General features: G+C 49.5%; 1 protein-coding gene across 1 annotated transcript in view; it reads left to right on the top strand.

Moving 5' to 3' along the window:
* The window catches only part of GFOD1 (glucose-fructose oxidoreductase domain containing 1), a 109,194-nt gene extending 86,326 nt beyond the window's left edge, over positions 1-22,868 (top strand). Inside the window, exon 2 of the mRNA XM_034985696.1 lies at positions 17,862-22,868. Coding sequence (XP_034841587.1) covers positions 17,862-18,781 — 920 coding nt within the window. The 3' untranslated portion in view covers positions 18,782-22,868. The remainder of the gene's footprint in view (positions 1-17,861) is intronic.
* Positions 22,869-26,183: the final 3,315 nt, after the last annotated feature.

Here is a 26,183-nt window from a genome sequence, read left to right as displayed (position 1 = left end):
CCAGCCGTGAGCAACCAGGTTGGGGGGGCCGGGGGTGTGGAAGAGCCGTGGGGGCTGGCACTTGAACTCTGCTGCTGCCCTCCCACTCTGACCCTCCACTGTGTGCCGAGGGTCCTTTTTTCCCGGAGGTGTGAGTCTGCCTTCTGAGACTGGAGGGAATGAGGTGGATCCATGACACCATAATAGATTCAGCTTAAATAAAACAGAATCCCAACTTCATGGGCAAAGAAGTCTCCTTTCCAGAGGAGTTTAAAGGGGTTTATACCGGGCGCCTGGGTGGCTCAGTTGGTTAAGCGGCTGCCTTCGGCTCAGGTCATGATCCTGGAGTCCCGGGATCGAGTCCCGCATCGGGCTCCCTGCTCGGCAGGGAGCCTGCTTCTCCCTCTAACCCTCACCCCTCTCATGTGCTCTCTGTCTCTCTCATTCTCTCTGTCTCGGATAAATAAATAAAATCTTTTAAAAAAAATGGGTTTATACCAAAATGCTCTATCTTTATTTGTATTCAAACCCCTTAAGAGGCCGTTGAGTATTTAACTTTGCATCTGAGAGCTCAGAAAATTGTATTTATTCGCTAGGGCCCAGCAGGTGCATTATGCGTCTCTGACCCCCAGCTGGTGGGACCCATGAGCTGGCGTGTAATCACCCCATAATCACTCACACCTCGCTGGACCTCTGTGGGTGTTTAAGTGCTTCTCAGGGCCTGGTTCAGTCTTTCATTACCAGTTGTGAACAAGTGCTAAAATGTATCAACAGCAAGCCAGGTACTTTGCTGAGGGAAAATCAAAGTATTGACCAGTACAAGGTGGTTCCTACCTTTAAAGAACTTATAATTATGGGTGAGAGGAGGGAGTTCCCAGAATGTTCTAGAACAGAAGCTCCCAAACATTCTCCATTCACAATCTCTTTAGTGTCTCAGTAGTCTTTCATGGTGCTCCAGGGGCAATAGAAAGACCTAACAATTGAGTAAATCCAAATAATAAGTATTTGTGTTTCTAACATGCAGGATACTTGAAAAAAAAAATAACACAAATGGAAAGAATGAGAACATTTGTATTTCATTCTTAAATAATCAGAACAAATTGTAATGGTATATGTGTGCCTGTTCGCACTGCACAACTTCCCAAACCTTGGAGTCAAAATACAACCACTCTCATTTTCTGTCCGACCTGGATTTTTGCCTGGTACTTCTGCTTTCATCACAGCGACTGCCAAAAACCAAGCTTCATAGAGACTGGACGTTATTGAAAGGAATGTCGTGCAATCCAATATTGAAACTGAATTTCCTTGAGCTAGTGGTTCCTATAATGTCCAGTAGGTGCTGAGTACTACCCTGTGTTCCTCAAACGTTTAAAATATACTGCCGTGCCCCTGAGAGTTCCCTGTGGGACCCCTGCATGCCTTGGGTGCCAAGGCATTCAGACTGGGAACCATGGGTCTAAAGCACAGAAACTGGTCGTGGAAAATACAAGATCGGGTAGAGGCCAGGGCCCTCCCTCCCATTTCTTTCCCAGGAGGCCTTGAATAAGTGTTTGCGGTTGAACAAAAGGTTACGTGAAAGTCTGTGATTACAGCTTGATTCCTTTGTAGTCGTGTTTTACTGCCCGTCAAATTGCTTTTCGAATTGCAACGTAGTATTCAAAATGCGCCACAGATACACAGAGCCAGCATATGTGGATTCCAATCCCAGCTTTGTCACTTGCTGACATATGATACTTTGGATACTGACTCTTCATGGTCTGTGAAATGGGAATGGCGATGACCTCCCAGGGTCATTGGGAGGAGTGTGACTCCACTTTGCCAGGAGCTTGGTACACAGTAATGCTTTGACGAATCAATGTTAGCTCTATTACTCTTCTTCCTCCTGGGGTGCATTTAGACTTCAGTGTGGTTGGGCATGAGACGCTCTTCTCAGGATGAGGCGCTAGTGCTAGGAGGGTGGGTGAGGGCTCAGGTGGAGGACGGCACCCTAGCAAGAGGGAAGGAGACAAGCCACAGGGAGGCCCCTTGGCAAGAGGCTGGCTCTCTGCTCTCAGAGGGCTTGAAAGGCTCAAGAACTGCCCCCCGCCCCGCCCCCCCCCGGGCACAGACAACGGTCATATGCTCCAACACCCCTCCCCAGTGTGGAACACGGCGCACCAAGCCTGGTCTCTGTCCTCATTCTCTGTATCTGTGGGCAGATACCGTTAGGGCATCCGCTGTGTCTAAGACATCCGGGCATCTCCCCCCGTATTCAGCCCGAGTCCTGCGCGTCTGATGAGTGACCAGGTGCTCCGGAGCCCCAGGCCAGACTTGTTCCAGCATTGTGCCCCTGCAGACCCCTCTCCCGGGAGTGAAGAGTCCCTTCCGTGCAAGAGTATCCTCGGGATGTATCTGGATCCATTACAGCCTTGCTGGGACTCTTTCTCCTGGGGCTGGGGCTTTTAGAGCCTTTGTTACTTATATGTCTGTATCCCAGCCTCCTCCAGGGCCTCACAGTGTTATGGAGAAGAGAAAGGATGAAGACTTAGCCCATTTCTTCATCTGTAAAATGGGGCTGCTGCCAAGGGCTTTCTAGTTTCTCAGTCTTTCAACTAGCTTCGCAGGGGCAAACACAGACCTAGGTGTGCCCAGTTTTCTGGGAGTTCCTGCCAACTAGGATTCTTTGTTTAAGAAGAGTCCGCATTGTTTGCAAATTGTTGCAAAAAAAAAAAAAAATCTCAAGACTCGCCCTAGCCAGCGCCTGGGGCAATATGACTAGTCTCCACTCCCAGGGAGCAGTTTCCAGCTTTCAGCCTCAGCAGACTGGGCTTGCTAAAACTATCACCAGCTATGCGCAGAAGGTTGTCTCCTGGTCCCAGGATGAAACACTAAGCCCCGTCCCTTTAAAAGAACAGGCTGGGGGTGCCTGAGTGGCTCAGTCGTTAAGCGTCTGCCTTCGGCTCAGGTCATGATCCTGGGGTCCTGGGATCGAGCCCCGCGTCGGGCTCCCTGCTCAGCAGGGAGCCTGCTTCTCCCTTTCCCACTCCCCCTGCTTGTGTTCCCTCTCTCTGTCAAATAAATAAATAAAATCTTTAAAAAAATAAAAAAATAAAATAAAAGAACAGCCTGGAGGAGGGAAGAAATTGCTGGCTTCTGGGCTGCTCAGGAAAGCCCAGATCTCTGTGTAAGGTGAGGTGCTATGTAAACTGCCCCCTCACCCCCACCCCACCACCAGCCTCCTCCCTCAGTCTTGCCCATCGCTAAGGTTCTGAGCTCTGTAGACAGGATCCTCCTCCTAGCCATGATGTTAGCACAGATCTGTCAAGGTATCAGCTACAACCAAGGGGGAGGTTTGGTTCTCAGGAAGGAGGGGTTCTCATGTGCAGCCTCCATCACTAGCTGAGCTTCAGTTACTTGCTAGGAGCAGCTAATGAGGTGCACGGCTAAATGTCTTGGCTTGCCTTTGCTTTGCATTTTCCCAGTCTTGACTCCCTGTCACCACCCCATACGGTCAACAATGCCAACAGAAGCCCCTGCCTGGGGTGTATGGAGTGAATCAGCACCCCAACCAGTGCCTGTAGGTTCTGCATTTTGTTTTCACTCACGTGAGCATCTAGTACCAGCCCAGACAGAGCCCAGATTCCAGACAGAGCGCTGCCGTAGGTTTGGTTTTTAGGCTTTCTGTTTTGCTACCGCATGTCAGCAGTAACTTTCTTCTTGTAGTAGGCTGTTCCTTCCAGCAGACTTCCCGATGTCCTCTTTGTGCCGTGCTGTCCGTGGTCTTATAAAGCTGCCAGGGCCAGATAGCAGCCCCATTTCAAATACGGCTCTCGTACATTGAATTGGTGGCGGAGCTGGACTTAGGACCCATTTCGATTTCACGTCTTAGTACCCGCCCAGCCCCCTGCTGCCATGTACTGGTATCCCTGCTGCCCAACATGTTAACTCTTGGAGCTCGAGGAGCAGTTTTTAGTTGGACCCATTGTTGATTTCAGTAGACATTCACGAGCACTCTTTATGTGGCCGGATAGTTGCCCATATGTCATCTCATCCTCCGAGCAGCCTTTTGAAAGTGTTACTCTTCCAATTTTATAGACACGGGAACCCAGTTTCCTCGATGTCAAACGGCGTGGGTCACACAGTTCCACATGCTGGAATCGGAACTTTAAAGCACATCACCCGACCCTCATTCCATTTCCCTTTCCAATAAATCACACTGGATCTTAGGGTACTTTATTAACAGGCACTCAGGGGTTCCTCTGTGCTCAAATCAATCTTTTCAAAAAGGGATCCAGAAAGCTTGTCCGGGAGAAGCATTCTGACGGCCAACAACAGAAACTACCTGGCTGATTTTAGCAGAATAGAATTTCTTGAAAGGAGAGTAGTTCATCACAGAAATGTGAGTCAGGCTGGGGAAGTAGGCTTGGAAATCAAGAGGACCAAAGGAAGGCTTGGCAGCTGGAGTCTCCATCTAAGTCACACCAGAGAACCCAGCCAACATGGACGGACCCTCAATGGTGCTGGAATCACTGGAATCACGGCCACCGCAGCCCTTGGAAACTGGGTATCGCCACCCCCCACCACCAGCATGGATCCTCCATCCATCTCCTTTTTTTTTTTTTTTTTAAGATTTTATTTATTTATTTGACAGAGAGAGGCACAGCGAGAGAGGGAACACAAGCAGGGGGAGGGGGAGAGGGAGAAGCAGGCTTCCCGCGGAGCAGGGAGCCCGATGTGGGGCTCAATCCTAGGACCCTGAGATCATGACCTGAGCTGAAGGCAGACGCTTAACGACTGAGCCACCCAGGCACCCCCATCCATCTCCTTTCTTATGACCCGAAGCCAGGCAGGGTCCCTGGATGGCCAAACCCAGGCGCATGCCCATGCCTTTTCTGCAAAGGCGGCTGGAAAGGCGTGCCCCTGGCTTGGCTTCCACGGGAGGGGAGAACTTCTACCTCCCACCAAGACTCACACCGTGAGGCATTTCCCAGATAGAGCAAGGAGATTCAGAGTGTAGGCAGCCCCTGAAAGCGACAAGTCTGCACCAACCACTGCCCCCAGACACACCTAATTAGAGGTCACCTCTCTGTTTCTAAGCGTCACCGCCTTCCCACCGCTCCCCACATCTTGTCACAGACCTGCTCGAAGATGCAGAGCGGATGGAGGTGAAAGTGCTCGGGGAGGTGGTTTGTTCATGATTACCCTATGCTCTCTCAGCCTCCATGACCCATTCTAGACAGACGGGGATAATGGTGCCGGCGTGAGGCTTCACCGAACCGACGGGCACCTAGTGGATCTTATGACTGTTTCAGCTCCTCTTTCCTGCCTTGTGCTCATTTTGGCCCCCGGAGGCCCAGACTGCCACCCTGCCCAACCCTGTTCCTATTAACGGCTGCCTACAGGGAGCCCTGAATTGGGGACACAATCTCCGTGGTAACAAGGAGACTAATAATAGGTTCTTCAAGCCTAGAGTACCTCACTGAGGCTTTCTTTTCAATGCAGTAAAAATTACTGAAAGAACACAGAAACAAAGGTTGATTTGAAAGGAATGTCAACACGTGTCAGGATCTTTATGTCGTCGGGAGACTACTTGAGAATCTTCCTGCTGGCAGGACTTTTTTTCTAGAGCTCACGTGCACACAGATGGAGTGCAGTGGTGTCATTTAAGATGAACTTTGCTCCCTGGTGTCCCTCCTGTGATTAGTTATACGGCCAAAGGGAAATGATCTGGGTGGGCCCTCATGTGATAACAGGAACCCTGTAAAAACAGAGAGTTCTCACTAGCTGGTGGCAAAAGAGGAAGTCAGAGAGATTCCAGCATGGGAAGGCCTGACTTGCATCTACCATCACCGGCCCGAATGTAGCACGGCACCTGAGGAATGCAGGCCCTTCTTGAAGGTGAACAGCCACGAGGAAACCAGCAGAGAACCTCAGGCCCTTAGCTCCAAAGTCCTGAACTCGGCCGGCAACCTTGTGAACTTGGAAGCACATTCTTCCCCAGGGTGGCTTTGGGAAACCCTAAGCAGAGACCCAGCGGAGCCTGCCTGACTTCTGATCCAGAGCACTGAAGGATCATGAGTGGGTGTTGGGTTCACCTGCTCCGTTCCTGGTAGTTTGTTATGGCAGCAAATAGAAAACGAACACAGCTGTTCACCAGAGACTGGGGGGGACTGGGGTCTACTAGAGATGCCAGCACTGACCAACTATGGAAGCCACTATTCTGCTCCAACTGATTGTTGTCATGCAGGAGGCTCTGGGGGGGAAGAAACCCAGTGTTTCTGGACCTTTCTGTTGTTTAAGAGAAGCCAAAAACTTAGGCTGTGTGAAATATCCTGATTTAAAAACACACACACACACACATCACTGGGTAAGGGTAGCTGTGATCCCTTCACTAGAGACTTTGTCTTGAATGGAGAGTTTCCTCTTTGGTTTGTTTGAGAAGTTGCCTAAAGTCTACTGTCTTTTTTTAAAATTTTATTTATTTGACAGAGTGAGCACAAGCAGGGGGAGCTGCAGTGGGAGAGGGAGAAGCAGACTTCCCACCGAACAGGGAGCCCAATGTGGGGCTCGATCCCAGCATCCTGGGATCATGACCTGAGCTGAAGGCAGATGCTTAACCGACTGAGCCGCCCGGGCATCCCTAAAGTCTCTTGTCTCGCACACTGTATGCACAGTGAGGTTAGTCTATGTTTCTCTGGAAAGCATTGACTCACAAATTGATAATTCAGTACCGAGGTTTTGGAGAGGACAGTGGAGGGGCTTTGGGAGATAATATGGGGCTTCCCACCCTCTTGGATCTGTGAAGAAAATTCACACTCCACTTCGATACCCTTCTAGGCCCCCATCCTGCTAGATGCATGGGCAGAGAATGGAATTATAGTGCAATCCAGTCAACTCACCCAACCCAGTCATTTACAGTTTAAGCAGCTCAGTCTCTTTTGAAGACTCTGGTGACCCAGTTGCCCAGCATTCTGCTCTGTGTCCTCCTGCCTGCAGACGGTGGCTGCTTCCGTGGGGAAAGCGTGGCCTATGTGCACCACCTGCATCCAGGTGGCGTCCTCTGAATTCTGGCTTGGTCAGGGGTGGGATAGCGGTGCAGGCTTGAGAGGGGCGGTCCCAGGCCACTGCCCAGAATAGTGACCACTAAGATGCAGTGGGTGTCATTTGGCTACTTGGGACCAGTGTAGGCAGGACTCCACGGGCGAGCCCACAGCCTAGCTCTTTTCCTCTGTCCCCAAGTCCCTGGCGACTGCAGCCACTACACCCAACCCCAGGCCTCCGTTCTCCCGTGGGCCCTCTCACTGCCTCGTGCCCCTCACTGGGGTCTGTAAGTGCCACCACAGGCAGGGAAGGGCTGCCTCAGGCCAACCTGCTGGGAAGCATGCCACTAGCCTAGAAGGTCTCTGGCTTCTGCCCACCCACCTGTTGTGTCCCCTGGGCTAGGAGTGGCCAGCTTTTCTCTCCTGGGGAATGCGCAGGCTGGGCGGGGCTGGCTAGTGACTTCCCAACATCATGTTCACTCTCAACACATACAGGCCAACAGTGATGCAGATGTGTGGGATTTCCCAGTAGGGAAGCCAAAAATGAAACGTGTTTCAGGAGCGTTGTCCCTGCTCTGGATATCCCTGCTCAGTTATGGGCTCAGTGATTCGATAATGTATTGCACACAAAACAATCTGAGAAAATCCAACTCCTTGTTGGGATTCCTCTGCAAAAGGAGGCTTCAGACAACAGTCCTGAGTGGGGCTGGTGGGGGATGGGAACCCGTAAAAAGCATTGGTGCGATAGAGGCTGGCCTCTTAGGGCTGGTTGGATGTAGAAAAGCACTCGAACGTTTAATTCAGGTCAGTATCCAGTCCCATCCGTATTAGCTGTGCTGATTTCTTGTCTCTGGTCCGTTCACCTCTTTCGGAGCCCACCGACGGCATCAGGGGCCTTGACAGGGGCAACCGAAGGTGGGTCACCCCTGACCCATTTCCATGTCAAGTTTGAAATTAGAATGGAAACTTAATCATGGTGCTCTGGGGCTTTTGGCTGTCATCCAGTGGGGCAGTGGGCACCCCCAGCGCCCCGGTGTTGGATGCTCACCATGGTCAGCTGCACGGTTCTCCCCCGAGCCCTCCGTAAGCCCTCCCCAGAGCACGTGTTGCCCGGCGGCATGGGGAGCATGCATCAGGGAGGTGGATGTCAACTCTGGGTGTTGTATACAGTTCAGAGAGAAGAACGGCAGAGCCGGCCCTAGGACAAGGATGTTCAGAAGGCAGTAGGAGTGTAAAAGTGAAGACCAGGTTTACTCTGAAGCCTGGCAATCTGGGTTCAAATCCCAGCTCTACCAGTCAACTTGCCCAAGTTGTTACCCCTCTTCGAGCCTCAGTTTCCACATCTGTGAGATGGGGACGATATTAGTACCCACCTCATGGGGTTGTGTACACAAAAATGGAAGCATATGTAAAATGCTCAGCCTCTTCTGGCACAAGCCTCTTCAGTAGACGGTTGTGGTGCTATTTGGGGCGCCTCGTGGCTCAGTCGGTTAAGCGACCCTTGATTTTGTCTCAGGTCATGATCTCAGGGTTGTGAGATCAAGCCGCGCGTCCTGCTCTGCACTCAGTGGGGAGTTTGCTGGAGATTCTCTCCCTCTGCCCCTCCCCCCACTCATGCGCACTCTCTCTCTCTCTCTCAAAAAAAAAAAAAAAGATTTAAAGTATGTCATTATTATTGCGAACAGATCAGATTAGTAGTTTGAGTTGGGAAGTCGTTTGTCAGAAACTCCCATGGGGATTGAAGATGAGGGATTTCTCCCAAGGGGCTCTCCTCCCAATTTATATGGAAGAAGGGCCAGAGGGCACAGAGTGGGGTTTAGACAAGTCATCCCTGCTGGTGCTGAAAGAAACATTCTCAGCTTAAAAAAAGCACGTGTGTATGGGGGGTGGGCGGGAGGGCGGAGATGGAGAGGATGCCAACCCCTAGGGAATAAAGGAAGGACGAGCCGGAGCTGAGACGAAGCTGGACTAAATGCAGTGTTGCAGGGGGTGAGTGAAACCCACAGGGAGAGGGGAAGGAACGGTTACAAGTAGCCCTGTGTGTTCAGATATTTAGTTCCCTTAAAACCAGAGATTTGTCTTTACTCTGCCTTCCTTGTTGCTTTCGCTCGGCACTCCAGTTCTGCTTGATCTCCTTTGAATCATAAAATCTTTTAAGACTCTAATGAAAACATCAGGATATATACATACCATTTCCAATTTTAATGGTTTCTCAGATGCTAGGTTAAACACTCTTGTTTTCAACCATTTTCTAAATGGGACCCGAAGCTTCTGAATATTCATTCAGTTAAACTCTTTTTTTAAAATTTATTTATTTGAGAAAGAGAGTGTGTGTGCAAGTAGGGGGGAGGGTCTGAGGGAGAGCGAGAGAAGCAAACTCTGCACTGAGCACGGATCCTGACACGGGGCTCGATCTTACGACCCTGAGATCATGGCCTGAGCTGAAATCAAAAGTCGGGAGACTGGACCGATCAAACCACCCAGGCGCCCCTCAGGTAAACTCTTACACATACCTCCGAACCCTGCTCAAATATCACCTCTCCAGCAGAGCTTTCTACCACGCCCCAATCAGTTGGGCAGCCCTTCTCTCTGCTCTCACTGCTTATCCCTCTGTTAGATCCCATAATCTATAAGATACTGTAATCCCTCATTTCTGGTTGGTCTTCTCTACTAGACTGAGAGCTCCTATTCATCTATCTTACTCATTTTTCAGTCCCAGTCCCTAGCACAGAAACGCTGACAGAATGGAGTATAAGTGAAGATAATGAGTTCCCTGCCTGAATGGCAGAGAAGTCTTCTCTACCTTCTGTGAATGGCAGGGAAAACTAGGAGGCTGTCTCTGATGGGACTTCTTGTGGGGATTCTGCCAATCTGCCAGGACGGCCGCAAGCCAGCCTGTAGGACAGGCAGCCATTTGGGCTTTCGGAAGATAAGGAGCTATCAACACAAGTGGAGTAATTGGGAAGAACTGGTGGGAAAGTAGCTTTGGCCTCATAGATTTCCACCATCGATTAGATAAGGGAGTAGTGTGTAATTGGCAATGTGCTGGCAGCGAGATGTGCTTTGAAGTTTCAGTCTGATTATGCTGGGGGATGGCTCTGGTCTCTGGGTGGCCGGGTCGCAGCTGTACCCCAGGTGTCCAGGGGAGAACCTACTTGATCACGGGCAGGAAAGGGTAGCTGCTCTTTGGGTTAGCAGACAGCACATCTCTCTCCCTCGAGGTGTCAGTGGGAAATCCCTTGCCCCTGCTCCTTCAGGGGCTCATCTGGAGGGAACATCAGCCGCCTGCAAAAGCTCTGGTCCCTGGAAAGAGATATGGGCGGGTACCCAGCCCTGGCTAGGAGACCTTGAGCTTGGAGGATGGGGGGCGCAGCTGCCTGAAGGTGGCTTAGGGTCTGCGGGTGGGAAATTCCTTCCCTGCAGCACTAACCCCCCGTGAGGGCTGTGGATACTGTGGCTCGTTATGGAGAACACACTCAGCAGGCTGCGGAGGGAGCCAGTTTCCCATTTCCCCATGGGAGATCTCAGGAGGGCAGTAAAGCTCCTTCTGGAATTATTTCGTTTAAAAGCTTTCTGACAAAGAGCAGGCATGCGGTCTTGCACATTGCACTTTCACCCTCCAGAGTTTTCCTGTTGATCTCATTTTCTCCCCTGCTTCAGCTCCGTGATAGAGGTGAGGTCTTAGTCCCACGATTTTGTGGACAAGGGAGCGCTTACTTTATTTGCTGACCAGGGGTTCTCACTTAAAAAATAAAGTTGGTCCCAACCCAAAGGTGCTGTAGGGGTAGACAACGTTTCCCGTCTTCCCTTCTAAGTTTTTTGGTTGGCTAAAAATTAAGTGGACATAAGACAGAGTAATGGGAGAAAAGCAAGTTTCTTACATACAGGAGCCCCTTTGGAAACATGAGACTCCCTGGCAGGCAGGTCACTGAGACTTAGAGATCATAACCAAGCTAAGGAGAAGAGGACGCAGGGGTCTGAGGCTTCAAAGGGAGGACGAAGACATTTCACAGAAAGATGAAAGAGGACAAATGTTTGATAAACAAATGTCCCCCAGGCCATGCAGATAACTCTTTCTGATATAAAAAGTTATCTCTGGCAATAGCTCTCTCTTCCCGGTACAGCCCCTCTAGCTAAATTCTTTTAGGCAGTTAAGGGGGAGGTAAAAAGCTCTTCTTGAGTCTGCTCAGTCCTGATTCCTGATTGTTTTCAGTCTCGAAATAATCCACATGTCAAAGCGGTACATTCTGGGGTGATGTATTCAGCTCCTCTCGATCCCCAAAAGACCCAGCTTAGGCTCTTGGTCTTCATGCAAAAGGATAGGTGGTCTACAACGGAGGCGGTCTGTGAAACCTTCCCCACACGCCAGGCCAGTCCTGATGTGTTCTCTGCCACCCACCCAGAGTCCCTGCAGTGCTCTGCCTTGACAAATGTGGCAGGATTCCAAGGCATCCATTTCTGGGTGCAGGAGCAGATCCCTCAGTGGAGAGAGCTAAGCAGGGGGTTGATGGTGTAATCTCAGATCACCTCCCGGGAGAGGGGAGGAAGCAGCAGGGTGACCGCATCCACCATAGTCCCCAAATGCCCAGAAAGCTCTTCCTCTTCCTCTGCATCACTGTGAGCACCAGTGGGCCTAACTGAAACTCTCCGGAGCCTGGGAGACGTTTGGGGCTTGGCAAAACACAAAACACTCTTTCCTTCTCAGTCGCGTAGCACTTTTTTCTGCTTTCCATTTTGCACGGCCTGTTTACTAGGAGTGAAATTGAATCCATATGTTTCAAGTCGTCGATTATCTTGATCCTCTGCGGCATGATTCTCTTTAAAATGGTATGGGGTGCCAAAGCTGTGGATCTTTTGCTTTAGAAGGAGGACACCACATCTTGCCACAAGAGAGTATAAACTCCTAAGGGAGCATGTTTGGCCTTTTGGTAAAGCCCCCCCAAGAGTGAGAAAACACACACTCTCCTCTTAGGGTCTGCAGAGCAGAGACCAGGGTCATATTCTTCCCCTCGTGGTTTCCCATTAGGAATCGGCCATGGCTGTTTGGGGCCAGGCAGGGAAAAGGGCCTTCAGTCTCTCCCCCAGTTTCTCTCCCTGAGAAACAGAGACTTTCAGCTCCTGTCGCCCTGACGGTATCTGTTTACCTTCCTATCGAAGTCGTGTCCTTAGGGAGGAGTACAGGATTTGGTCCTCACTTGTTATTTCCTTTTCAGCACAAAAGAGAGAAGGGCTTTTCTCTAAAGAGCCTATTCTAGCACTTTCTCAGGGGTAGCAAGAAAAGCATTGTGTTAAGACACCTGAAAATGACAAAGACACCAAAGAGCCATGGTATCTTCTGGAGAGCGAGACCAAAGCCCAGGCTGAAAGGGGAGATTTGGAAGGCAGGTATTTATCTGCTTTCTTTGGAAGAAATCCCAGCATATATTCCATGGCACCTGATGCACCCAGGATTGTTGGGTGTGTCAACCCTATACCCAGAAAATGTAAGTTCCCTTTACATTGCATGTGATTTTAGGAGTGAGGGGATGCTCTGTGCCACACTCATGTACTTACAAACACACACCTGCGTGCACCCCCCCCCCACACACACACAGAGTGTCTGATGACTGGAAGCCTACAATTTGAATTGTATTCCTTTAAGTACAAACTTTCAGCTGTAAGATGAACAAGGTCCGAGGATCTTATGTAAACATGGTGTTTATAACTGATAACATTGTATCGTATAATTGAAATTTGCTAAGAGGGTAGAACCTAAATGTTCTCTTGCACACACAAAAAGATAATCATGAGAGGTTAATTAAACAGATGGTGGAAATACTTTCACAGTGCATATGTATATCAAATAACCACGGTGTACACTTTAAATATCTTACCATTTTAGGGGCGCCTGCGTGGCTCAATTGGTTAAGCGCCCAACTCTTGGTTTTGGCTCAGGTCATGATCTCAGGGTCGTGAGATGGAGCCCCATGTCAGGCTCTGCGCTCATCGGGGAGTCTGCTTGAGATTCTCTCTCTCCCTCTGCCCCTCCACCCCTAAAATAAATAAAATCTTTTTTAAAAATAAAAAAATAAAGATCTCACAATTTTATATGTTAATTATACCTCAGTAAAGCTGACATAAAACAAAAATCAGAAAAACCAAGTAAACAACAAAAAATAGAATTATATTTCTTTAGCCCTAAGCCCTTTGTTCTTTGTAAACTGCTAAGGACCTTGGAGCTTCAGGTTCTAGGCATTTTGGTGGGGAGAAGCTGGGAAAGAGGACCTGAGGATTTTGGGGGGGCTCCACAGGGTGCTTTGTGGAAGCCCCACCAAGGGGTGGGGTTGAGGTAAGAGTGTCCAGAGCAGAGAGAAAAGGGATTTGCTTTACAAATCAGGGCCTGCTAGCTCTGCATTTTGGGTTTCTTTTAAAACTGGAAGCTATCTTGTTTTTAACAATATGTCGTAAAGCCTTCAAGAAGTTATTGTACAGGGGCACCTGGCTCACTTGGTAGAGCATGCGACTCTTGATCTGGGGGTTGTGAGTTCAAGCCCCATGTTGGGCATAGAGCCTACTAAAAAAACAAAAATACATAATACGTACTTTAAAAAGAAGAAGTTACTGTACAATTTATGATGGAGATGCCTGCTCCTTGGAACCTGAGGGAACTGTACCCAATCTTGGGGTGTGGGTATCGTTTTGTGCGTATGTTTGAATTGCATCTTCTGAACAGAGTCCATAGCTTTAATCAGAATCATAAAGAGGTCCTGAGGAATTGGAGCCAGGAGACCTAGCAATGTAGCCTGAGCCTCTGAAGCCGTTGAGGGTCAGTGGCGCTCTCACCAGCCCGCTGGGACAGGTCCGCTGGCTCTCGCACCTGCCTGCCCACCCCAGACCTTGGAGGGCCCTCTGCCATCACGTGAGCACCATCCTTCAAAGGTCTTTGTGTCTCCTTTGGGTTTAAAACAGAAAAGCTCAGGGGCGCCTGGGGTGGCTCGGTCATTCAAGAGTCTGACTTCGGCGGGGGTCGTGATCTTGGGGTCCTGGGATCCAGCCCCGCGTCGGGCTCCCCGCTCGGTGCAAAGTCTGCTTGTCCCTCTCCCTCTGCCCCTTCCCCCTGCGCGTGCTCTCTCTCTCGCTCTCTCTCAAATAAATAAATACAGTCTTCAGAAGAAAAAAGAAAAGTGAACATTTTTTCTGACCATAAAAGGAGAAACTTAGAAAACAGAAAAACATAGTGAAGAAAATACAAATCAGTCATAATCCTACTAAAGAATTAACCGCTGTAAACATTTTGAGGTGTTCCCTTCCAGATTTTCTCTTCTTCTTTTGTATTTTTAAGAGAGAGTTGAGATCATAGTATGTCTATGAATGGAGCCCTTTTTCACTTAACATGACATCATAATCATCTCGCCTGCCATTAAAAAGTCTTCATTAGCATCATGTTCCTTGGCTTCACAATTATTCCATTATATGACAACACTACAGCTTCCATACCCATTCTTCTATCATTGGGCATTTGCATTGTTCCTAGCTTTTTGCTTTAATGAATAATTCAGTGAGAAGCCTCTTCGGGCAACACGCCGTGCTTACATCTTAGATTGTTTCTTCCTGGTAGATTCCTAGAAGTCTCCTTTGTGCTCTGTAGGTATCGCGAGTTAAGATGTTGCCGAGACCCATCTGGGAAGTGTGGATATTGCTAAGGAGCGCGGGCCGTGAGGTGGGGCCGAGCACCAACATCCACTGGGTGCTGTGGGCACAGCGGAGGCTTAAGAAATGAGAGCGAGTCTTGGTCTTTGAGGACTTTATCGTGTAGTGCAGAACCACAACACGCATAAAGAGCCTAATGGAAGAGATACTTGATCTCAGAACGCTGGGGGAGCCAGGCATGAGTTTCAGAACGGGAGAGGGGTTTTTGTGTGTATTCATATTGCATTTTCTGGAGAAGGAGCTTTCAACAGAGTCTTTTCATCTATACAGCTGCAAGGAATTCCCTATTTAGTGATGGTTTTGGGTGTGTGGATGGGAAGTCAATTAATTTTCCCTATTTTTTCTTTTGCTATTTTATAGTTTTTTTTATGATAGAAAAATAAGGCATGTGGGTGCCTCAGTCGGGTAAGCCTTGGATTTCGGCTCAGGGTCCCGGGATGGAGCCCCACCTCGGGCTCTGCGCTCACCGGGGAATGTGCTTGTCCCTCTGCCCTTCCCCCGACTTGTGCTCGCTCTCTCTCTCTCTCTCTCTCTCTCTCTCGCGTGCGCGCGCGCGCGCGCGCGCACGTGCGCGCATACACTCAAATAAATAAATAAAATCTTTAAAAAAATAGGGAGTGTAATAGAAAAATAAGAAACTTCTCATGTGCCATTAAGATGACAGAAAGAGTATACTAAGATGATAGGCAGGGTCCTGGTTTGGGGGGGACCTTGAGGTAGGCTATAGGAGAGGCTACATCCCCTACCCAGCAGGTGTGAGGCAGATTTTGGCAGCATTAGTCACCTGTCCCTGCAGTGACCTACCAATCCGTTTACATATAAATCTGCTCCTGCCAGCGCGAGCGGGTGTTACATGAGCCTAATGCCAACAGGATCGCATTATCAGAACATTATGTTTTGCAAGCGCATGGCACATTTGATAATACAAACCAATGTTTCCTTGTCCCTCTCCCAGAGCCTTAGTCCTCAACTGGTTGCTAAGAGTTAAAGGAGCTTCTTACTGATCATTCATGGTCATCAGAAAAGCCAGTCAGCTCTGCCAACGTGGAAAAGCAAGGAGATGTGGTCATCGTGTGGCTTCCAGGCCTTTCATTCAGGGCCAGAATTAAATGCGTGTGTGGAAATTGACAGCCATTGATCGTATTTATTTCCCAAAATCTGTTCTGACCACATCTATTGTTTGGCTAGTTCTTCCACTGGGAAGATGAGAGTCACGGGCTAGACCGTGGCCTTGTCCAGGCATTTCCACTGGACAGACACCCACAGTTGCAGGACCCCCACAGAACCCTATCTCAGCTCAGCTTGTTGTGAGATTTCATGGGTGCTGTCAAGTTGAATGCCCACAGTCAGGACAACTGGGATGGGAGTGCGTGTCTCGTTGCTCCCTTTCCCTGGGGTATCCCCCCCATCTGTGGCTGGAGTGGACAGGTCCCCAGTAGAGGGTCAATGTGCAGAGCATGACTAGACAAGAGAGACCAGCCATAGGCAGACACGTGCCCTGACTCAGAAGCTCCCCAAGTCTTTCCACCTAGCAACCTTTAATCTGGTGTACTAACAAAATCTGTGTAATTCTATTATTATTAATTATTATTATTGTTATCATTATCATTATTATTAAGTTCCAGTTGGCTGTCTCTACAGGTTTAGCTGAGTTGTTTTTCTTCCCTCACTCTTGGCTTCTACAGAATAAATCCCTCTCTCATTCCCTGTCACTCTTATTTCCTTTGATCCTTTGTTTTCTCCAGACCCAGAATCACTTAGTCTCCCAAAGGGCTTGAATCTACCTGTAATTTATGCACCCAGTATAGTCATCACATAAGCCTAATTGTTAGTTGGCCTCAGCTGCATTGGCCAAAAGCGCCAAACCCCACCATGAGCCAGATGGAGGTCTGGGAGGAGCCAGCCACTGCCCACCCCTCAGACACAGGGAATACCCACTCTTTCCGTCAAGAGCGGGAAAACAGTAAGCAAACATATCTCTGACCACTGCCAGCCCTAATCCATAATGCAAAATAAACAAGCAGGATAACACTCCAAATATGATCCTTTGTTTGCGGTTGTAGGGGAGAGAGCTAAAAGCTTAGACCTCCAGAGGATATCATTAAGAAATTCTTCCTCGTATTTAATCAGACTTGCCTTGGCTATAGCTTAAGCTTACATATTCTGGTTCTATCCAGACAGAGGCACTCCTCTCTTCCCTATATATGATATTTTTTTTTTTAAAGATTTTATTTATTTATTCATGAGAGACAGAGAGAAACAGAGGGAGAAACAGGCTCCCAAGGAGCGGGAAGCCCGATGCGGGACTCGATCCCAGGACCCCGGGATCATGACCCGAGCGGAAGGCAGACGCTTAACCATCTGAGCCACCCAGGTGACCCTACATATGATATTTCTAATAATACATCTTTAATACATTATGTTTTACATATAAAACATCTCATATGGAAGATAATTTTTTTTTGTAAAGATTTTATTTATTTATTTGAGACAGAGAGAATGAGAGAGAGAGAGAGCACATGAGAGGGGCGACGGTCAGAGGGAGAAGCAGGCTCCCCGCCGAGCAGGGAGCCCGATGCGGGACTCGATCCAGGGACTCCAGGATCGTGACCTGAGCCGAAGGCAGTCGCTCAACCAACTGAGCCACCCAGGCGCCCTATGGAAGATAATTTTAATAAAACATTTTATATGTAAAAAGATGATACTGTATACTTCAATAGGACTTATATTTTATATTTAAATGTTAAATTTATCAGTATTTTACAAGTAAAATATACTTGTGTATAAAGTGTTATAGACTTAGAGACACGAAACATGAAATGAAGCGTTTTATATTACATACTGGCAAATATTTAAAAACCTCTCCAAACTATAGGCTATTTAAATATTTTAAAAGGAGTCAATATTTGAATCCGTGGTTTAATACTTGACCCATTGCACTTAAATATTCAAATAATTACAAATGGGTTATAGTACAAATATAATAGGGATTAGGTAACTTTTGCGTAAGTAACCGGGGCCACCAAACACCTTCGGTTGTCGGGGGGACTCTCAGATCGGGTCTGGTCCGCCCCGAGAATTAGCGTGTGCGGGCCACAGCGCCCCCTACCGCTGCGCCCCCCCGCCCCCCCCCGGCCGCCCTCCCCCCCCCCCCCCCCCCCCCCCCGCCCGCAGGCATCGGCAAGAACGTCATCTGCGACCGCACGGCCACCCCGCTGGACGCCTTCCGCATGATGTCGGCCGCCCACTACTACCCCAAGCTCATGAGCATCATGGGCAACGTGCTGCGCTTCCTGCCGGCCTTCGTGCGCATGAAGCAGCTCATCGAGGAGGGCTACGTGGGCGAGCTGCTGGTGTGCGAGGTGCAGGTGCACGGCGGCAGCCTGCTGGGCAAGAAGTACAACTGGAGCTGCGACGACCTGATGGGCGGCGGCGGCCTGCACTCGGTGGGCACCTACATCATCGACCTGCTCACCTTCCTCAGCGGCCAGAAGGCCGTCAAGGTGCACGGGCTGCTCAAGACCTTTGTGAAGCAGACCGACCACATCAAGGGCATCCGCCAGATCACCAGCGACGACTTCTGCACCTTCCAGATGGTGCTGGAGGGCGGGGTGTGCTGCACCGTCACCCTCAACTTCAACGTGCCCGGCGACTTCAAGCAGGACGTGACCGTGGTGGGCTCGGCCGGGCGCCTGCTGGCGGTGGGCACGGACCTGTACGGGCAGCGCAACGGGGCCCCGCAGCAGGAGCTGCTGCTGCAGGACGCCACGCCCGTCAGCAACTCCCTGCTGCCCGAGAAGGCCTTCAGCGACATCCCGTCGCCCTACCTGCGCGGCACCATCAAGATGATGCAGGCCGTGCGCCAGGCCTTCCAGGACCAGGACGACCGGCGCACGTGGGACGGGCGGCCGCTCACCATGGCCGCCACCTTCGATGACTGCCTGTACGCGCTGTGCGTGGTGGACACCATCAAGAGGTCCAGCCAGACGGGCGAGTGGCAGAACATTGCCATCATGACCGAGGAGCCCGAGCTGAGCCCCGCCTACCTGATCAGCGAGGCCATGCGACGCAGCAGGATGTCCCTGCACTGTTAGCGCAGGCCTGGGGACCTGCGGGGGACGCAGGTGTTCGGCGTGGAGCCCGGAGAGGCGGAGAAGGCGGGGGAGGGGGGCGGGCAGAGGCAGCCTGGAGGGGTGCAGGGCGGGAAGGTGGAGAGGGGGCAGCGAGAGAAAGTGGCATCTGAGGACATGAACCCCAGCCCGGCTGAGGGGCACCGAGGAAGACTGTGGGCAGGCCGAGCTAGTAAAGGCCTGGGAGTACTGGGGGGCGGGGGGGCAGGGGGCGCCTGCCATTCCTGACATCATGCCTGCCGGCCATTTGCATGAAGGAGAGAGGCTTAGCAGCTTCGGTTGCCCCTTACCACGAGAAGCAGAGAGGGCGCGCTTTCCTCCTCACCTCATCCACCCCCTTCACCTTGGCCTCCTTGGCAAGCCACGTGCTCCTGCCGTCGTGGGCAAGCTCAGTGGGTGCCGGCTCCCCAACCCCGGCCCGCCCCGCCCCCGCTGCACCCGCTCCTAGCAGGAGAAGGCACATCTGTCCGCAGAAGCCTGTTAGTCTGAGAAGTAGGGGTGCAGTGGGCTCACGAGAACGTTCAGATTCCGGGAAGCCACTTAAAATGTCTGGAGGAAAGAGCACTTGGTAGCAAAGTGCACAGCGATCTTGATGGATTGGTGTTCCTCACAGGAAGCAGGAAGGAGTATCTTCCCAATTGGTTCATTGCCCCTCGCCCGGCCTGAGATGGAGTAAGGGAGGGCCAGGAACAGCAAGTAAGGCAGAAGGAGAGCACCAGAGCACACGGGGCCTGGAGATAGACGAGGCAGAGAATCCACTAGCCCTTTGGGTTTGTCAGCCATTAAAAAATTGCAAGGAGCCACCTTATACTACTACTTCGGGTGGGGTGGAACTGAGTGTAGGGGATTTTGCTACTGAAGTGTCCTTTTACGTGGCTCTCCCTCCGGCAGGGTCAAAGGCACAGCAGGAGTGGGTCTGACCACAGGCTCACTTGCTGGGGCCCCCCAGTGTTGCAGGGGGAGGGGCGGGGCCCTGGATGGGCTTTGGGCTCGGACCCCATGTCTCCTACCAAGCTGGTAAAGGACTTTTAAGAGATTCACCCAGCTTAGTGGTTGTAAAAGGGAAGCCTTCAGTTCCACGCAGATAAGAATCTTCCCTTAAAAAAAAAAAAAAAAAAGGTCAAGGCTCTTTTCCTTAGCTTTGACCTTTGCTTTTAAGATGCTGACACCTGCCAGTTTTTGAATAGGTATTAAACAAAAGGACAACCAGGAACATAATGGTCAGTGTTTCTAATATGGGGTTTTAGAGCCCTCAGTGGTTTATCTTCATGTAGGGTTGAGAAGGTTAATGTTGGAGAAAAATGTATTCTTCCTTTCCTTGGTCTCTTGTCTCTCTTGTCTTGTCACCCTCTGCTTCCAGAGCTTTTACTGGAGATGGTAGACTGCAGTCTTGGAGCAGGTAGTTTCCAAGGGAACAGTGGAAGACACACACACACACACACACACACACACGCATGCACAAATAAGGGTTGGTCAGTGTTCACCACCACCTAATGTCACTGAAACAGTTCTTAAAAATTCAGACCTTTCTCGAAAGAAACACCAAGTCAAACATTTTGAAAACGGGGGATTAACCTTTTCTTAATCCTTCATCCCCATTTCGACATTTGTCAGGCTTGGATGCAGAGACCATTGCTTGTAAATCTACATGGCTTTTCTTTACAGGTCACAGAAATCCAAAAGTTGTCTCTGGCACGCAACTGAGGTGTAGACATCTCTTCAGGTGACTGGTGGTAGAATCAACAGGCCGTGAGTCTGCCCCCCTCCCCTGCCCCGCCAGGATCCCAGGCTCTGAGGAGGCAGAATCTGAAATGAACAGAATAGTCCGTTTTATCCTCCATCCTCCTTCCAGGGTTGATACACTGTGTCACCCCAAGCTGCCCATGGGTGCAGGGTGGGCATGTCCAAACCCCACGGGAATGTTGGTCATTTTCTAGCACAGAGGAAGAAGGATTGCCTTCCCGGAGAGTCACCCTACTTCCTGGGGCCCCGTTGCAACCTGGCTAGGTTAGTCAGCTGACACTCTCCGGGGTACATGATGGTCCCTGACATCATGACTTCGTAATGAGCATGCCGGCTTTTGTAGCTGTCAATTCAAAACTAGACATTTAGTAGAAGGAACGAGTCCCAGTAATAGTTTGGGCAGAGGCCTGTGCAGTGGACTGTTTGGGTTCAGGTTCTCCTAAATCGCCCTCTGGATAAATAACTTTTGTAGACACTGAGTGGAAAGATTTTTTTTTTTCCCTATCTAGCCCAAAAGGTTGTGATTAAGGATGAAGGGAGAGGAAACTAGATGATGCTATGGGTCTCATTTTCCTAAGTTGTTTATAATCTAAGTAGGGCTATTCCAGGGGTTTCAGTTTTATGTTTCTGTACTTAACCAAAAGACTTGGGAAGTTTTTGTGGTTTTTTTTTTTTCTTCCAAAGGCCTCTGAGTTCTGTGATAAATATTCAGTGTCTAAAACAAAAAATTCTCATTTGGGGCTAGGGTATATAGAAAGAAAAGATATATTCTTGAAAAGAAGCATGAAAAATATTTTAGTAAGGACTCAAATTTTATCTACTGAAACGCATGTAGTAGGTAGATGCAGGAAGGAGAGGAAGAAAAGACCTAAGTAGTTCATTTGTAAATACAAAAATTATAGGAAATGAGTTTAAGATACTTCTTTAGTGCTCCTTTTCGCCCCTGGACTACCACTTGCAAAGCCTTGATTGAGAGCCGTAATGGGGAGCTGAGATGTCAGGCTTTTGACAAAGCCTCCTTGGGGCAAACCCCAGCACCTCTTAGGGTGCTCAGGGGGCTGGGTACCATTGGGCGACTGTGACCCAGGACGAGGCCCTAGCAGCAATCCAGCCTCTTTCCGCTCTGGTTACGGTGTTTCAAAGACCCCGTGTAAGGGAGGCACCATTTTAGGGTCTTCACATTTAGTCTCTCTTGCTTGATTTGTGCCCATCGTTGTGTGGATGCCTCTGGTCCTGGAAATTTGGGCTCATGCTCCTGGCTGCTCATGCTACTGGTTGAGAGAGGTTGGAGGTCAGTGGTTCTTACCTGGTATTCGCACGTGTTTGGAATGCTCTGGGCTTACTTGGAAAGTTTGGATTCTCTTGAGTTTTCTTGAGTCCATGACCACTGTCTGCTCTTGCATGATTTCTCCTCTCAATGGGAGACATGGTGCAGGGTACCACATATGCTCCCTACCTCCCTGGTGGCAAGTATCTGTGGGTCAGGTGTATCTGGGCTCTCTAGGGGCAGTCTTGGCTGACTTCACTCTAAGACAAACTTCTCCCGGACCCCTTCCCCATCGACAGAGAGCCACCCAAGTACTCTCTGTGTGCCAACATTTCTTGATCATCCACTGTGTGCAGGGTATTTTAGGTAAATTATGTCACTGAATCCCCCCAATGACCCTGTGGTATTAGGTATTGTTCTTCCCATGACACACATGAGAAAATCAAGGCCTTTACAGGAAGAGTAGCTTGCCCAAAGTCACACAACTATTAAGCAGAAGTGGAGTCCCCTGAATCCAAAACTTTTCTTCTCCAAACCACGTGGCCTCCCGAGAAGAAAGATCTGTACCCCTGCTGTTCTGGCCAGGAAGGAGGGCACTCCTTGTTGAGCACTGAGGGGGCCCTCTCGCATCCCGTGGAGCCTCCCGTGTCTCATGCTCAATGTGACCTGCATGGGCCTCTCCCCAACTGCTGTCTGCACCCTCCTGTTGAGCAGGATCCCACATTTGATGGTGTGCCAGAAGGTTCCTTATAGAACTGCAAATAGAAGCAGTTGATTTTTCTTCCCCTTCCAAAATGGAAATGGCACTCCGCTTCTTTTAAAACCGACTTCCTAAGTTGATTCTGATCGGAGGTGATGCGGCAAACCACAGAGTTGGGACTTTTCAAGACGCTATTGGCCCACTGTTATAGGTGGCCTTGGATTTTGCTCTGGGTGGTCCAATAATAGGAAAATGTCTTCTCAGGGAGTGGGGCTTTTAGAGTTCATTTGTTTGTGACTCCGATTTACCTGTGCATTTTATTCATACCTCTACACTCTCAACTCTCCTCATCTCCTCTCCTAGCCCAACTGTTGAATTTGAGCTGGGTCATAAAGTAGGTGTCGGGTGGCATCGTTTTTCTTCTGGTGGATATGGGGGTTAGATTTCAGCATGCTGGGGAGACATCCTGGGGAGAAAGCAGCTCTGGTGGCATCCGAAGGGACTCCAGAGCCCAGTGTCTTCACATCCTTTATTTTATATCCCAGAGAGGTTAAGTGATGGCAGAGGTCACACTGCTTCTTAGGGGTAGAACCAGGACTAGAAGCCCCACGTTTCAAGTCCCACCTTGCCACACATGGCACCTTCAGAGCCCTCAGTTGGGGACAGGGAGGCGGAGAGGTGCAGTGACCTGTCTGAGGTCCCGTGGCTAGTTGGTGGAGGAGCCGAGATTAGGACTCAGACCTGCAACCGACTGTATTCCCTGAGCTACTGCGGCTGAATCCATTTTTTAGCAACTCAATTATGTCTCCAATGTACTCAGAAACTAGCTGGTTGGTTTTTTTTTTTTTTAAAGATTTCTTATTTATTTATTTGACACAGAGAGAGACAGCGAGAGAGAGAACACAAGCAGGAGGAGTAGGAGAGGGAGAAGCAGGCTTCCCGCGAAGCAGGGAGGCTGATGCGGAGCTCGATCCCAGGACCCTGGGATCATGACCTGAGCCGAAGGCAGACGCTTAACGACTGAGCCACCCAGGCGCCCCAGAAACTAGCTGTTTTAAATTTCCCAATGTGATTGTCATGTGAACAGTTATCTGTGGTTTGTATTGTATTTGGCAAGGATGGGGGACACAAGTTTCGATGTCCATTTTTGGGATTTCCTGAGGCTAGCTCTGCTAAGATCACCAACCCCCCCCCCTCGCCCCCCGCCCATGCCCATTCCTATTCCTCTCCGAGACACAGATCCAGGCCTTGGCTGCCTTATGATGCCTGCTCCACCTGCTGCCTCCTTTCTTGGGCCATCAAAGCCCCGAAGTTTCCAGGGCAGAGGCCATGACATTGGGGAGCTCATTAAAAAGAAACTATCAGAGCCCCGCATTTCAGGTTTCTTTTGGGGACAGGGAGGAGGGCAATGGCAGGAGAACTGGTTGTGTCTGCAGCGTGGAGTGAGTCCTGACCAGCGGCCGGCACGCCCCACCTGCCCTGCCCCATCCTAGGCGGAGAAGCGGGCTGATGGCAGGCCTCTGAGTCCCAGGGGACAACCCTGACTGAGTCAGGCTCCCAGGACCTCCCACAAGAGGAGTGAGGGCCTCCCATGCTGCTGTCAGAGTTGATGGGTTCGTTGGCCCCTCAGAGTCTGGAGGTGAGGCTGCTCTCGTATCTGAGTGACCACATCCATTAGCTGTGGAAGCCGGTGGCCGACTGGCCTTTCTCTTCCCCATGTCCCAGGCCCTATTGGCTGGAGCCCTTGCGAGGGCCGCCGAAGCGTCTAGCTCTCAGTCAGGCTACTGAAGTGTTACACTACTGAATACTCTCGAATCTGTTGTGCTCTTTTTTGTTTAAACCAGCAGTGAGTAGAGTAATAACAAGACCGTGTCGTCGCAATAGCTCTACGCTTAGTGCAGCATCACAAGCTCGCCTGGGCCAGTGTGGGCAGGTCCTGCAGAAGAACCCTAGCATCATGCTGCTTCTCTCATTCCCCGTCCCCATCTCTGCTGTCCCCTGCAGCCGTCACAAGGGCTGAGTGGCTGAATGAGCCCCATGACTTCTCCTTACGAACATCATGACTTCCTTGTGATTCTACTCCAGTCCCAGGTTAAGCAACAAAACAAAAGCAAGTGACCTGACCAGCTACTTTCCTCCCCTCCTTCTCCTTCAGGCATCCAGACATATCTAAACATACTTAGCATTGTGCCCCGTGCCTTGCCCAGGGGAGGGAGAAGTTTCTAGTGATTATGGCTTTCTGTTTGCTGCCTGGTGCTTTTATCGTTCCTCTTCTTCTTCTTCTTCTTCTTCTTCTTTTTTTTTTAACCAAAATTACATTTGTTTGATTGTCATTGTCAAGTATGTATTTATTGTGTTTTACGAACATGAGTATATATCTGTACGTATATGTATAAAACCAAACTTATATATAAAAAGTCAAGGCATGTATACTAGATATTTTAAAGAGTTATTTATCAAGGGAAAAAGATGTGTGTTATAAAGTAAACAGAGTCTATATTTTATATATAATGTAGATAGCAAAAAAATAGCTTATAAATTATAGAAGGTTTTGGTTTTCTTTTTTTTTTTATTATTAAAGCAAAAAAAAAAAAAGAAAAGAAAAAAAGGACAATGAATGCAACTGTTTTTAGTGTTTTTAAGGCCAAACCTACTGTGGGAGGTGACCTTCCCTGCTGGGCTCCTGGGCCATGCAGTCTGAGCTCCAGACCCGCTGTTACCTCTGCAATGCTCAGGGGACCGTGTTTAGCATTGCTCAGCCAGCTGGCCTGCGCCCCCTTACACGTGGCCTTTTGCTGCCCTCTCCAATTTGCCTTGGTGGGATAAAGAAATGAAAGTAGCAAATAAAGATTGAAGAGAAGATACAATTCCAGCTCTTTGCCTGTTTATTGGACCCAAGTTCTGTAGCTCATGAGTTCGGTACCTGGCCAATCTGTGGGATCCGAAGCAAGAATGTGGATGGGAATGATGACATCTGGGGTGTGTGTGGGGAGGGGGGAGGCTGTTCATGTGTCAGCATCCATGAAGCTGAACAATGGGATCGACGGTCCTGAAGATTCACCAAATGTTAGATGAGCTGGAGCTCTTTAGAACAATCTGGTTCAAAACCTCATTTTGGAAATGTGGAAATGGAGGGGAGAGGCCACATGACTGGAGAGGGGTTGTGTGTGAAAGCTTAGTCCAGACAACAAGATGACAGTATAGACTTTAGAATGGGGGAGCAAATTTTAGAATTCTCTTTTATTTTAATACCTTAACCTAATATCTCACATCGAGCTCTCAAATATACTCTAACAAGCTCACCTAAGTGTTGACAAGAGCATCTTTGCTGATTTCCTTGTCAGCAGCCTCTAAAGGGCCACTGTCTTGGACCGAGCTCAGCCAAATTTCAAATTTGCGTGATGTGAGATTCCTCACGGATGGGCTGGCCTTTCCATCCTCTGCTGTCTTTCCACCTCTCTGCACATAGGTAGTTCTTCTGGTCCGTACTTTCCCATCTCAAAAACGGTTAAGAATTAGACATAATGGTACAGAGCTACATTCTCGTAATTCACTCCTTCGTGAGCTCGTCCTGACATTAATGAATTCAGAGTGCAGTATGTCTATTCAGACAATAAAGCAAGGCCCTGCATCTACATGGATTATTACAGTGCACA

Source organism: Mirounga leonina, unplaced genomic scaffold, assembly GCF_011800145.1.
Source record: "Mirounga leonina isolate KUSES-001 unplaced genomic scaffold, KU_Mleo_1.0 Mir_366, whole genome shotgun sequence".
Taxonomy (NCBI): Eukaryota; Metazoa; Chordata; class Mammalia; order Carnivora; family Phocidae; genus Mirounga; species Mirounga leonina.
Note: the sequence above shows the minus strand (reverse complement) of the source record. Positions and strands in the feature narration are given on the sequence as shown.